Below are 12992 nucleotides of genomic sequence, written 5' to 3' on the forward strand. Positions count from 1 at the left end.
CACACTGCTGGCTAATGTTTAGGCAGCTGTCAACCAGCACCCCCAGGTCCCTCTCTGTTCGGCAGCTCTCCAGCCACTCTGACCCCAGCCTGTAGCTCTGCATGGGGTTGCTGTGGCCAAAGTGCAGCCCCTGGCACTTGGACTTGTTGAATGCCATCCTGTTGGCCTCTGCCCATCTGTCCAGTCGGTCGAGGTCCCTCTGCAGAGCCCTTCTGACCCTCTAACTGACCAACATCTGCTCCCAGCTTGGTGTCATCTGCAAATTTGATGATGACTGACTCAATCCCCTCATCCAGATCATCAATGAAGATGTTAAAGAGGATGGGGCCCAGCACTGATCCCTGGGGGCACCACTGGTGACTGGCTGCCAGCTGGATGTGGCACCATTCACCACCACTCTCTGGGCTCTGCCTTCAGCCAGTTCCTAACCCAGCTCAGAGTGCTGCTGTTCAAGCCATGAACTGAAAGCTTAGACAGCAGTTTGCTGTAGGGGACGGTGTCAAAGGCCTTGCTGAAGTCCAGGTAGACCACATCCACAGCCTGCCCCACATCCACCAAGCAGTCACCTGATCATAGAAGGAGATCAGGTTGGTCAGGCAGGACCTGCCCTTCCTAAATCCATGCTGGCTGGACCTGAGCCCTTGGCCATCCTTCAGGTGCGCAGTTATTGCCACCAGGATAATCTGCTCCATCACTTTCCCTGGCACTGAGGTCAGGCTGCCAGGCCTGGAGTTTCCAGGTTCCTTCATCCAACCCTTCTTGTGGATGGGGACCACAATGGCCAGTTTCCAGTCATCTGGGACCTCTCCAGTGAGCCAGGACTGGAGGAAAATGATGGAGAGTGGCTTGGCAGCTCATCTGCCAGCTCTCTCAGCACCCTAGGATGGATCCCATCCGGTTCCATGCACTTGTGAGTGTCCAAGTGGCTCAGCAGGTCCCCAACTAATTCCTCATGGATTTCCAGGGCATTACACTGCTCCCCGACCCCATCACCCAGCTCCGGAGGCCACTTGTCCTGAACTCCTCCTGCCTTGCTGTTAAACATTGAGGCAAAGAAGGTGTTCAGGACCTCAGCCATTTCCTCGTCTTCAGTCACAGTGTTCCCCTCCAGGTCCAATAAGGAGTGCAGGTTCTTCCTGCCCTCTTTTTAGTGTTAATATATTTGTAAAAATGCTTTTTATTGTCTTTCACAGAGGTGTTCAGCTTCAGTTCCAGCTGGGCCTTTGTCTCTCTAATTCTTTTCCTACATAATCTAACAACTTCCTTGAACATACCTCAAGAAGCCTTCCCCTCCTTCCAAAGGTGATACAGCCTCTTTTTTCCCCTTACATCCAGGCTGGTCACCTTCCCCTTGGCTTATCTTTCAGCACGTGGGAACTGCCAGTTCCTGTGCCTTCAGAGCTCCTCTTTGAAGTAGGTCCAACCCTCCTGGACCCCTTGGTTCTTGAGGGTTGATACCCAGGGAACTTTGCAAATAAGTTTCTTAAAGAGGCTGAAGTTTGCCCTCCGGCAGTCCAAGGTGAAGGTTCTGTTGGTGCTCCTCCCTATCTCCCTGCATATTGAAAACTTCACTATCTCATGGTCACTGCACCCTAGGCAGCCTCCCACAATCACCTCTCCCACCAGCCCTTCCCTATTGCAGAACAGCAGGTCAAGCAGAGCCTGTCCCCTGGTAGGCTCGCTTAACAGCTGTGTGAGGAAGCAGTCCTCCATTCGCTCCAGGAATCTTCTGGACTGTCTCCTCTCTGCTGAATTAAGTTCCCAGCAGATATCTGGCAGGTTAAAGTCACCTACTAGGACAAGATCTGATGATCTTGAGACAGCCTCCAATTGCTTGTAGAATAATTCATCTGCTTCCTCATCCTGGTTGGGTGGTCTGTAACAGACTCCAACCAGGATGTCAGATGAGAGACACCAAGCCACAGGTTGCAGTGCTAGCAGTGAGATGGAGCACACAACCCTGGGTGCATGAAGCTGAGCCAACTTTCAGTCTCTCCCAATCAGAAAGTACCAGGAGAAACCCAATTTCTCTCAGCGTCGTTTGATTTTACCTTATCTCCTTTCCTCTGCAGGCTTCCCTTCAGTCCCTTGTGCTTTCCTACTTCTGCACATTAGAATATTAGGTCAAACGCCCTCACTCAAAATTGTGCTGTACAATTTTTCTGATTTTCATATATTTTACTTAATTTTCTCCTCATCTAGTGGAGACATCAATGGCAAAGCAATTTTCCCCTCAGAGGTTTGCCCTTTGATCGTGCCAGACTTTACTATAAACATTCTGCCAAAGGGGGATTCCCTGGCTCTTTATAAATGTTTACTGTGTGCTGAGTGCTGGGAACACAGGGCACAGCTACGGCTGCTGCGTTGATTAACAGTGGTTTTTGTTTCCCCACTCACTGCACACACTGAATAATGTGTTGCAGAGCCTTAGGGATCTGTGCTCTGGATGAGGAGGGAGGTGTCACACAATGGGTTAATAGTGAGCTGCTCTTGTCCTGTCACAGGGATTTTGTTAAGTTTGTGTTTTTATTTTACCCTAATTGTGATGGTTTTGTTGTTTGCAGTGCAACAGGGATTATTTGCTGTTTGCTGTGGAAACCACTTGAAGTTCAACCTATAGGCTAATCTAATTATAGTGAGAATGACAATCAGACTAGATGCCAGGACTGGCTTCTATAAACTTAAACCTGAATGTACCTTGTGTTGTCTAATTTTAGCCAGTTAGAGTGACAGGGGCAGTGCACTCTATTCTGCACAGAACGTTAATGAGGTATTTTTATAGATACATAAACATAACATTGATATACACACAGACATAGAAATGAAGTATGTCTATATATAACCCAGGGGGAACCAATAGTTCACATAAATGTAAATATTGTTGTGAAAAGTCTAACATAACCCTGAGTTTCTTACTAGGAAACAGCTCTGTTTAATGAAAGAGCCACTGGCTCTAGTGCAAGATCCTGACTGCAAAATGCTCTAGGGCCGGCTCTAAAGCTGCAGGATGTAATAAGGGCCCTTTGCTCAGTTTGCTCTGCATGAAGGGCCTAATAACACCAGCTTCAAAGCAGTGTTGCCATGTTGCATGTCTTTGTGATGCAGGAGCTGGCACCAAGCTTTGCCTGACCTCACTGTGCAGGCTTCATCTCGGGGAATCCATCAGATGCATTTTTGGCATTGATAAATCAACCACACAGCACATTCCCAGAACCCATAGTCCTGTGAATGCTTCTTCTTGTGCTCCAGTCTTTCACACCAAATTCTAGTGGAGTGGTGTCACCAGGCTCTGATTAAAGAGGGAAGCAGGAAGAGCTCATAGACTAAATTTCAGGTGACATTTTTCAGGAATAAAACCTGTATTAAAATCCCATCCCTCAATAAATACAACTCTCTGGGTAGGAACTTGCTGAGCTTGGAGATGCTCATCACTTACAGCAAAAGAATACAACAGGCTCCAGCATATGAAGGAGATAGAAAATGTTAATAGAATATTCCTGAATATCAAATCAATCAATTAGTCAGTCACATCTATTGATAAGAAAATCTGTCAGAAAAAAAGGATGCAGATAAAACGGAGCTGGTAGTTCACCTTGGATTAAACAGAGGAATATCATTTTGAGCTGGAGGGGACAGATGACAGATGTAGTGTATTTATTTGCTTCTTACCCAGGCTGGGTCATACCTAAAGAGGAGTCTAATGGAAATAGCAAGTGGTTTGTCATTAGCTTCAGTGAAGCCCAGGATGGTGCTCAGCACACATGGGAAGATAGACTCTGTGAAAAGAGCACCCTGCAATCCCAAATCACTCCATTGTGTGAATGTAATGCACCTCCACGTTACACACCTGTGTGTTCTGGGCAAATGGCATCTGAAAGGAAATTTGGGATTTTTTTGCTTCTATTTTTGCTGCTGGAAACCTTGCCCAGAATGTGAAATATTTTCTTGCTAAACCTTGAATCCATTACCTTCCCATGGAGCAGCTGCTGCCATGGCAAAAAAAAGGTGGTTACTATTTGCTTTTCTCGGTGTATGCGGATTGTTTGCTTAGGTTATCCAATACAAGGAGCTAGGCATCAAGGGTTTGTTTTACTGGGTGGTGTTTCTATCCCAACTAACCCAGGAATTCTGGATGGCTGAACGATTAATCCTTCCGCATCGTTCTTGTCAGGCTTCAAATCCCCATCAAAACAGCGTGGGTATTTCCACCTGTGAAACAACAAACCCGTGACCACTCAAACAGACTGCTGCAGCAAACTCACCCAGTCTTTGCAAAAGTGGCCCAGTGCCTCAGCATGGTCCGGCTTAGGACTTCTTCAGCTTTGGTATAATTCACTCTTCTCTCTAGGGGCAGTCCGAACACAAACTCGATCTCATAACCATGCATCACTCCCATCCACTCTGGCCAAGGTAACTTTGATGATCTGTGTTCAAAGAAATAAAAGAAGGCATTGTGCCCTCGTTGTGCAAATCTCGTAGTGAATTCCACTACAGGACATATTATGTTGTAGTCACCGACAACATCGTCCATTGCATCTCGGTAATGTTCTGGCTTTTGCTCATTTTCCCAGTCTGTGTACTGAAAAATGATTGCTTCTATTGCCAGCTGGCTGGCCTCTGGGAAGGACAGAGTTAAAGCTGTTTTAAATTCAGTTTTATTGATTAGGCTATCATTATCTTTGCTGAAGCCAGGGACTCCATATGCTAGAAATGATGATCCTTCATCTTTATTGACACCGACTAAGATCTGTGTAGGTTTGAAGAGGCCACTCTCAATCAATGCTCTTGGCATGTCTGAGAGAAAATCCCCATCCACAGTGGGACAGAAATACACACGCAACAGAGGGTCATGTGCTACAGCAAAAACTTCATTCTCCAGGATATCCTTCGGGTCCTTGTCTCGGAGGCAGAGAATCAGCTCTGCCTCGTCGACGGTGGGACACTGGAATTTTTTAGCTAAAGCCACTGTTCGGTTTCTGGCTTCAGCTGCTGTTATTGCAGCCCAAGGGGCATTTGCAGATCCACTTTGCATGATGGCTCTGGTGAATAAAGGATGGCTCTGGGGAGACAGGATGTGGTAACTGACAGAAGCAGAGCCAGCACTCTCTCCAAATATGGTCACACTTTTGGGATTGCCTCCAAAGGCTGCTATGTTCTCCTGGACCCACTGAAGTGCCAATCTTTGGTCGAATAAACCTGCATTTCCAGGAGCTTCCTGGTTTCCTGGCAAAGCAAGAAACCCTAATGCACCAGTCCTGTAGTTCATGGAAACTACAATGACTCTTTCAACCCTGGCCAGAAATTTGCCATCATAGACGGGTAGGGAAGTTGACCCAGACTCAAAGCCACCGCCATATATCCAGACCATGACCGTTGCATTCTTGGGCTTGGGAGAAGGAATCCATACATTAAGGTATAAACAGTCTTCACTTAGGTTTGTTTTTGGATTCCACATCTCTGATCCAGCAAATCCTGGGAACGTTGTGTCTATGACCTGGTAACAAGAGTTTGCATGCTTTGTGGCATCCCAAACGCCTGTCCACTCCTCACAAGGCTCTGGCTTTCGGAATCTCAGTTGACCAATGGGTGGCTGTCCATAAGGTATTCCAAGGAAGGCTGTCACAGTTCCCCCTAGTACCTGCAAGCTCGTCCCCCTGACTCTGCCTTTCCTTGTTGTAATGATGTTATCTTCAGGCATTACCTTCCTGGTGAATACATACAGGAGAAGAAGCCACATAAGATATCTAACGTGCAGAACTGTGCCACTTGTCCACATCATGATGCCTGAAACACAGGAAAAAAGTAACTCAGAATTGGTATTGCAGTGTAGGGGCCAAAACAGTGTGTGGTCAAAAAGGGTGTAGCTCATCCCAAGGACACTGGAAACAAGGTGCTGCTGGTGCTACACAAAGCTCAGAAGTCTTTAACCATAAGTTGTTAGTTAGTTGTGTTGCAAAGACAGCTTAGCATTGATAGCTGGTACAGTGCTTCAGAAAAACTCTGTCACTACAAAACACAACTGAAGAAGTGATGAAGCCAGGCCAGGGAAGGTAAATTCTCTGCTTCAGTTAGCAGGTGACTTTGCCACTTGCTTGCATGCCCACTGACAGTTTATGATCCATGGCAGAAAACGTCCAAGCAGCCACTGCCCTGCCAGAGGTGACTGTGGCAATTTGTATTCTAGAATTGATAAAGTGTGGTAGCAGCCATCACTAGGCACAGATTTTTCCACACATAAACACACATGCTGTGAACACTGAAGAGGAGCATGAAGACAAGTTTTAATCCAAGGATCTCCAGGTCAACAGAAGTTTTAAACTATATGCCTGTGTACATGCCTGAGCTGAAGCAAACCATTGAGGTGGCATTGCCATAGACTCAAAAAGCTGGGGGATCTCACTGCTCCACTCACATCTCCTAGGATCTGAAGATCTTGTAACAAGTGAAGCACATCAAGGACCTCTGAACTGACTGGCAGTTCATCAGTTCCTGTGGATGACCACACACAGATGTACACCAAGACCTAAATGAAGTATTTATTTTAAGGTCTTTTTTCTGTAAAGTAACTTAACCAATTTTAGAACCATCATGGTTGTGAGAAGATGTCACACATCTGCTACTTAGAATGAGCACTAAAGTGGTAGAAAGCCAAGGATTGGTCATATATGTAGGTGGTGCCTAATAGCTTAAGTAGGGCCTGGCCTTTAATTCCAGAGAACTTTCTGAAGTGATAATTAACACTCTTTAAAAGCGAAGGGTATCCACATTTAAGCATACTCCTGGTCCTATTCACCCCAACCTTTTCAAATGCTATAGAACCCCCTCGAAATTGAAAAGTCAGACAAAGGAAACTTGCATCAACCCATTTCCACGGCTTAGATGTCTGAAAATGCCCAACAAAGCTTCCTTCTCTTTTTTCGTTTGTGGCCCTCTCATACACACTGTGCTCTGTCCTGCCACTTTAAACAGGCCACTCTTTGTCAATGAGAAGCACTTGTGTCCTTAAAAGGCATGAGGCTAATTTCTGTGGGAAGTACAGCTGTGGCCTCTGCTGAGCTCTTCTGCTTGTTTGTGTATTCTTAGAAATTGGGTAAGAAAGGGAAAAAGGAAGGTTTTGCTCAGAGTATCCTAACTTTGAGATAGCATCAAAAGTATGGGGGAGAATCTTCAGAGAGAATATTTGTAACATTCATCCAAGCAGACATAAAGCAGACACACATTAGAAAACAGAAATATTTACACTCTTTTTTTTAGCAAATGGGGGAAAAAAAAGATAAGGTGGTGCATGGGAGCAAGAGATTTCAGAGCTGGTCCAACACTCCTCCTTCAGCTTTACTTATATAAACCTCCAGATGCTCCCATGCATGCTAAACCTTAGCGATGTGAGCAGTCAGCTTGAACAACCCACATGGTCCAGCAACTCCTAGGAACCTGGGTAAGCTGAGACTCACTCCAGAGCCTTCAAGTCCCACATGGGAGGCTCAGCTCATTCAGTAGTGTTCAGCTGCCTCCACTATGTGGCAGTCATTTATTTATTTATTTTCCATTCAATCCTGCAATCAAATCTTTCAAGAGCTGGGTAAGAAAAAGTGTGCAAAGATCAGCTTAGGGCTGAAGTCTATTTCACAGCCAGCCAAGGCAACCGGGGTGGCTTTGAGAAATGTAATAGTATGGACTCAGCTGGGCATTTGTGCACCAAATGGGCAACACTGGGAGAAATGATTCCTGTAAGTCTGTTAATTCCCCTCTGCATGTTCCAGTAAATTAAAAAGAAATTTTTTGGGAGCATGGCAAAACACAGAGGCACATTTGACCCTAGGAATTTTTAGCTAAGAACTTTAAGAAGGAAAAAAATTGAACACAAAATTCTATCGTGCCCCTTTTCAATTAGCTCTGCAAAGGGAAGGAGCTGGTGTTTCAAAGAAAAAAAGGTGGAAATCCATCAGGGATGGAAAAGGCAGAAGCTTTGCACTGCTGAAGGAGAGGACTTGCCTGGTCTCAGGTTACTTCACTAAAATTTAACAGAAGTAGCAAGTGGCAGAGGATTATTGCACCTCAAATGCAGGGTAAATATTCCATTAATAAGGTTTTTAATGCTGCATTAGAACAAACTCAACAACGCAAAGCACACTGAGCAAAACAAATACTACTGAATTGTCACTGTGAAAGCAAAAGGGTCAGAAGATTGCTTTAGCTCATCAGCCTCAGCCAAGCAGAGATGCATCCCATAACAGATTTGCATACTTTGCAAAGCTGCTTCAATAGTAGTTTCCCAGCAAAGTTAAACAGACTCCACTTTTGTATTCTCGCTCAGCAAGGGAACACAAATCTGTTTCAGTGACTATTTCCTCTCCTCACAAAGCCCCAAATTCTTTGCACGAGACTATAATCACTATTTAAACAGAAAAGATGAAGGATCTAAGATGTGATTTTTAGCTCAGCTTCATTTACTTAGCCCAGGCTTCCCTCGGTAATCCCCAGGTCTGATACCCACTCCTGCTCGCTCCTTCCCTTTGCAGAGCAGCCTGAGCTGTCCCAGGACAGCAAGAAATGTGCGGAGGCTGGAGTGGTCCAGGATCCCAGTCCCTCTAAACCAAGCTCAGCTAGAAATTGTCCTGGCAGACAGAGACGTGCAAACAGAGAGTCACTTACCCACCTTCTACTACAAGGACTACAAAGTTTGCAAGATTCGGGATCTGTGGGTAGGTCGGGGCTAAGGCAGCGAGCCGCTGGTGCTTTAAGCCGGGGAACTGGACAGGGCTGACATTGACATCAACTCCTTCTGACAGAACGCTCGCGAGAGCAGGCAGCGGCTGGAGCTGCGGGCAGGCAGCTGCGACTGGAGCTGCAGGCAGCTGCAGCAGGCAGCCCTTCCGCACGCCGTCATCTGCTCCAAGGCTGCTGGTAGAAGGGCTGCAGAGAGAAACCCATCTGGGAGAAACCCGGGTGTGAGCTGCTACAGGAGAGGGAGGATGCAGACATTTGTTCTTAGCACGGGGCAACAGTTTTCTAACCTAGAAAGACAGAACTAGAAATGCAATGAAATCCTGCCTCTGCTTCCTTCGGCTCGCTCAGAGCACCCGTCTCACCCCCACGGTTTCGCTGCTCTACAGCTCCCCATTAGCACCACTTTAAAGTACCTCAAACTTTTCCTTTGGCTCTAAGTAGTTATGTTTGCTCTTAAGCAGCTGTGGCAGATAAAAAGGAGCATCCTCTGCATGGACGTACCAACGGCTGGCAGCATCAGCTGTATCTCTTGACCCATGGGCAACTGCAGGCTACGGCAGAAATCTGCCTCCTCCTCTTCTGATGTTAACATTCAAAACAGTGACCCGTATGGTGTCACACGCTATGTTATCACTCTTCTTAAGCTTCCAAGAAGTCCCCCATGCTGCTTAGCACAGCTGATGCCCTCCTTTTGCCTGAATCCCTCAAGCCTTCTTTCCACCAGAATTCAGCACCACAGGTGCAAAGCCAGTTTGAAGCACAAGTCAGAGCTGCCGAGGTTGCAGCACAGCTGGGAACATGTCCCACGGTGCAGGGGGGATATTTAAACTGCAGATATTTCAAGGTGCAAAGGAAGGCAGGGGTGAAGAAGATAAATACATTCTATACACTGTCTTTGTAAAATGTCTTGTCAAACCCTCATCCCTGAGCCAATGCTTGAAACCAGAAGGTCACCCCTTGGTGGTGGGGCTGCTGTTCCCCAGCAGCATCTGCTCATCCCCAGCAGCATCTGTTCTCTGGCTCTACTCTGAGGGGGAAAAAAAAAAAAAGGCAATTCTCCCACAATTTAAGGTTCCCTTCTACTGAGAGCCTTTGCTTCCCCCATTAGAACTGAAGACAATTACTTTCCCCTCTGTTTAATAATCAAACTACAGCTCTGTTTCAATTACACAAAAGCAATATTTGGCAATGCATAGAACAGGAATAAAGCAGAAATAAAAAGTTAAGTATGGAGTTTATAGACCTTAACGTGGAGACTACAAATGGTTTTTAAAAGCTAGATGTGAAATAGTGTTTTAATAGAGAAAAGCTCAAGAAAGCATGGCCATTTCAGCTCTCCCAGGAGTTTTACAGCCTTCCTTTAGGATCAGACATTCGATAAGTATCCTGCAGGGACACGTCCCAGTCTAAACCTAAACCAGGTTTTAAATCCCTAAGAATCCAGCATGGAAGTGTCCAATCTAGTTGCTGGCAAGAAATTCAGAATATTCAGAATATTTAATAACAAAACAGGATTTATTCAGAGTCAACTCTTGCTGATCAAAACTTCTTTTCCTGCAAGAAAAGCAAAGTTGTGCTCTTTGAGGCAGTTTCCAATGTTCTTTGGAATGCAGATTCACTCTGATGCCTCTTTAACCTGTTTGGAAGCATGGCCAGATGACACATATTGGCTGTGACATCAGAGGGATGAATCATAAACCCCAAATCTTGACAGAAGCCACTTTTAAAGGAGGTATTTCTGGCACTTGTGACAAACCATTCTACCCTCAGCCCCCATCACCACCTTGAGCAGCAGAGAAACAGCAGGAAATTCAAACACTAAAAATGTTGTTTGTGGTTTCATTTCCCAAGTTGACTGTGGTGTCCTGCATCTGCTGTCACCACCAACTCCCTTCCCCTCTCTGCTCCCCTTTACACTGCCCAAGGCACTTGAAGCAGCCTCCTGCTCTGAGGCAGACACAACTAATACATGCAAAATGTGGAGCATTTCTATGGGCTCTGACAAGGTGACCCTGGCATCACTGGTTTAGGCAGCTTCTAAGGTAGCAGGAAACACTGAGTTCAGCTTGTGGGTTACCTGAATGTCTCCGGGGAAAAGGAGCATCAGGCCAGGCTGTGTAGACCATTCCACTTCTCACCCATTGTGCTCTAGTCTAATGGCAGACTATTATGCTGTACTTTTTAAAGAAAACTCAGCCCCCTTCTATAACTTTTCCTTTAATTAAAAAATTAACATATAAATTGAAGTTTCACTACTGTGTGCTGTGAGAGGAAACACTTACTTTAGTTATTACTTAGCTGAGTAAAAATACCTACGTGAAAATTGGAGATGAAATACATTGAATGTCTTCAGTAATTCCCTACACAGTGGTCATTTTCTCAGTTTCCCTTTGGGAGCTGGAAAGGACAAGAGCTGCAAACCTGCAGGTAGAACACCAAATGTATCTATATGTGTGCGGAGAGCTATTCAAGAGCTGCTCTGTGTGTGTACATTGGAATGTCTCTATCCACCTATCTCCCTACCTATAGTGTTTGGTGGGGGGAGAAGCTGGGGGGGGGGGGGGAGACAGGTGAGGTTATGCAGATTTTTATTTAAGGCAAGGTTCCTAAGAATCCTGACCAAAGAGAAAAGTGTCTTTTGGTTATTTAATGTGTACCTGTGGAAAGAGATGTCACACTGACATAGGCGTTTGGGTCTCTCAAGAGCTGAAAGCAAAGGCCAGCTCCAGGGCAGGCTGACATTTAGTGGGATAAGAAGCTCAGAATTCAAACAGCATGTACTATAGAAATATCAAACACTGACTGCAATTGAGTTCACTGCTCAGCTGCCCCTCAGGATATTACCTAAGCATATGCAGATGTTTACAGTTACGACCATCCTAAGTCATGGACATCCTGGGTAACCACAGAATCACAGAGAACATGCAGTTGGAAGAGACCTCCAAGTTCATCCGGTCCAATCTTCAACCCAGCACTGCAGGGTCGGCACCAAACCATGTCCCTAGGCACTAGCTCCACACTGCTGGAACACCCCCAGGGATGGGGACTGTATAAAATATCATTTGTAGAAAAACATGGGGAGGTTTTGTTTAAACTCAGGCTTGGTAAGCTCTCTCAGGGAGCCTTGACCATCTCTGATCCCTGGCTGAGTTTCCACACTGAGCATCTGTATGACCTTGGCTCAAACCTCTGAGCAATCTGCTAGGTTGTGAAAAAAAGCTGTGAGGAAAGCAAGCAAACACAAGCTGGTACAGGACACAAAAGGTGAATTTTCACAGACAGAGTTAAGATTGCTGTGATGGGGACAGTTAGCAGCTCAAGGACTCAGAGGGATAAACACCAAAGCAGCAAGCTGTGAAATCTTCAGGTAAAACACAGAAGACAAGAGCTCAGCAGCAGCACCTGAAGTTACTGGTGCTCAGCACTGGGGCTCTCATTCATGTTATTCTACTTTGCATATGAGGAAGTAAATATTTGGCTTTACTTCCAAGTAGAGACATCTGCTTGCAAAGCACCTCTCCATGCCCTGATACAGTGTCCCTGAAAGTTTGTGTCACTTTTGCAATGTACCACCTGTGTACCTCTATCAATTTAAACTGGGGACACCCTAAATAAACCTGGAGAGAGCTGCTGTGTTGCTGCAGCTGTTTGTATCCAGTGACCAGACCCCTCTGAAATGCTGTTGTTATTCTGGTTATCCAAACAAGCCTCACTCCAGGGGATCTTCCAGGAGTAGCAGGAATTCCCAGCAATAGATCTGAAAGGCAATTTGATCATATTAGGAAAGGCATCTGAGATTTACACCATGAAAATGGATATCAGTTTATTAAGTGTAGAGAAGACACTAACGCTCACATCAGCCATTAAGCATGGTTGGGTTTTCGTCTTAAGGGCTCAGTTATGATCTGCTGTACCTTTTCCCTTATTACTCTAATTATAGGTCGGTATAATTTCCTCTTTATTAGCACAGTAATGGTCTGTACTGTATAAAATTCTGGGAGAGATGAAAGCCAATGAGAAAATGTAACCAGTTACAAGGTAAAGGCATTGTTATTACTTCTTTGGAACGTTCACTTTCTCTTAATTCACAGTATCACACAGTATCACAGTATCGCTAAGGTTGGAAGAGACCTCGAGGATCATTGAGTCCAACCTGTCACCACAGACCTCATGACTAGACCATGGCACCAAGTGTCACATCCAATCTCCTCTTGAACACCTCGAGGGATGGGGACTCCACCACCTCCCTGGGCAGCACATTCCAA

The 12992-nt window shown here is 45.6% G+C and overlaps 1 protein-coding gene across 4 annotated transcripts in view; it reads right to left on the minus strand.

The window, feature by feature from the left end:
- BCHE (butyrylcholinesterase) overlaps positions 1-8774 on the minus strand; it is a 38626-nt gene extending 29852 nt beyond the window's left edge. Inside the window, exons 1-2 of one of the 4 annotated variants that reach the window (XM_068164263.1) lie at positions 8657-8771; positions 4263-5784 (exon numbers count right to left, since the gene is read on the minus strand). In XM_068164263.1, coding sequence (XP_068020364.1) covers positions 4263-5779 — 1517 coding nt within the window. In that variant the 5' untranslated portion in view covers positions 5780-5784; positions 8657-8771. Of the gene's footprint in view, positions 1-4262; positions 5785-6412; positions 6424-8652 lie in introns of those variants that run through there. The other 3 variants (XM_068164264.1, XM_068164265.1, XM_068164266.1) reach the window with 3 other exon arrangements.
- Between the last annotated feature and the right edge of the window lie 4218 nt (positions 8775-12992).

This window comes from Melanerpes formicivorus, unplaced genomic scaffold, assembly GCF_026170545.1.
Source record: "Melanerpes formicivorus ecotype bairdi unplaced genomic scaffold, bMelFor1.0.p_v2 SCAF_78, whole genome shotgun sequence".
In the NCBI taxonomy this organism is placed as follows: domain Eukaryota; kingdom Metazoa; phylum Chordata; class Aves; order Piciformes; family Picidae; genus Melanerpes; species Melanerpes formicivorus.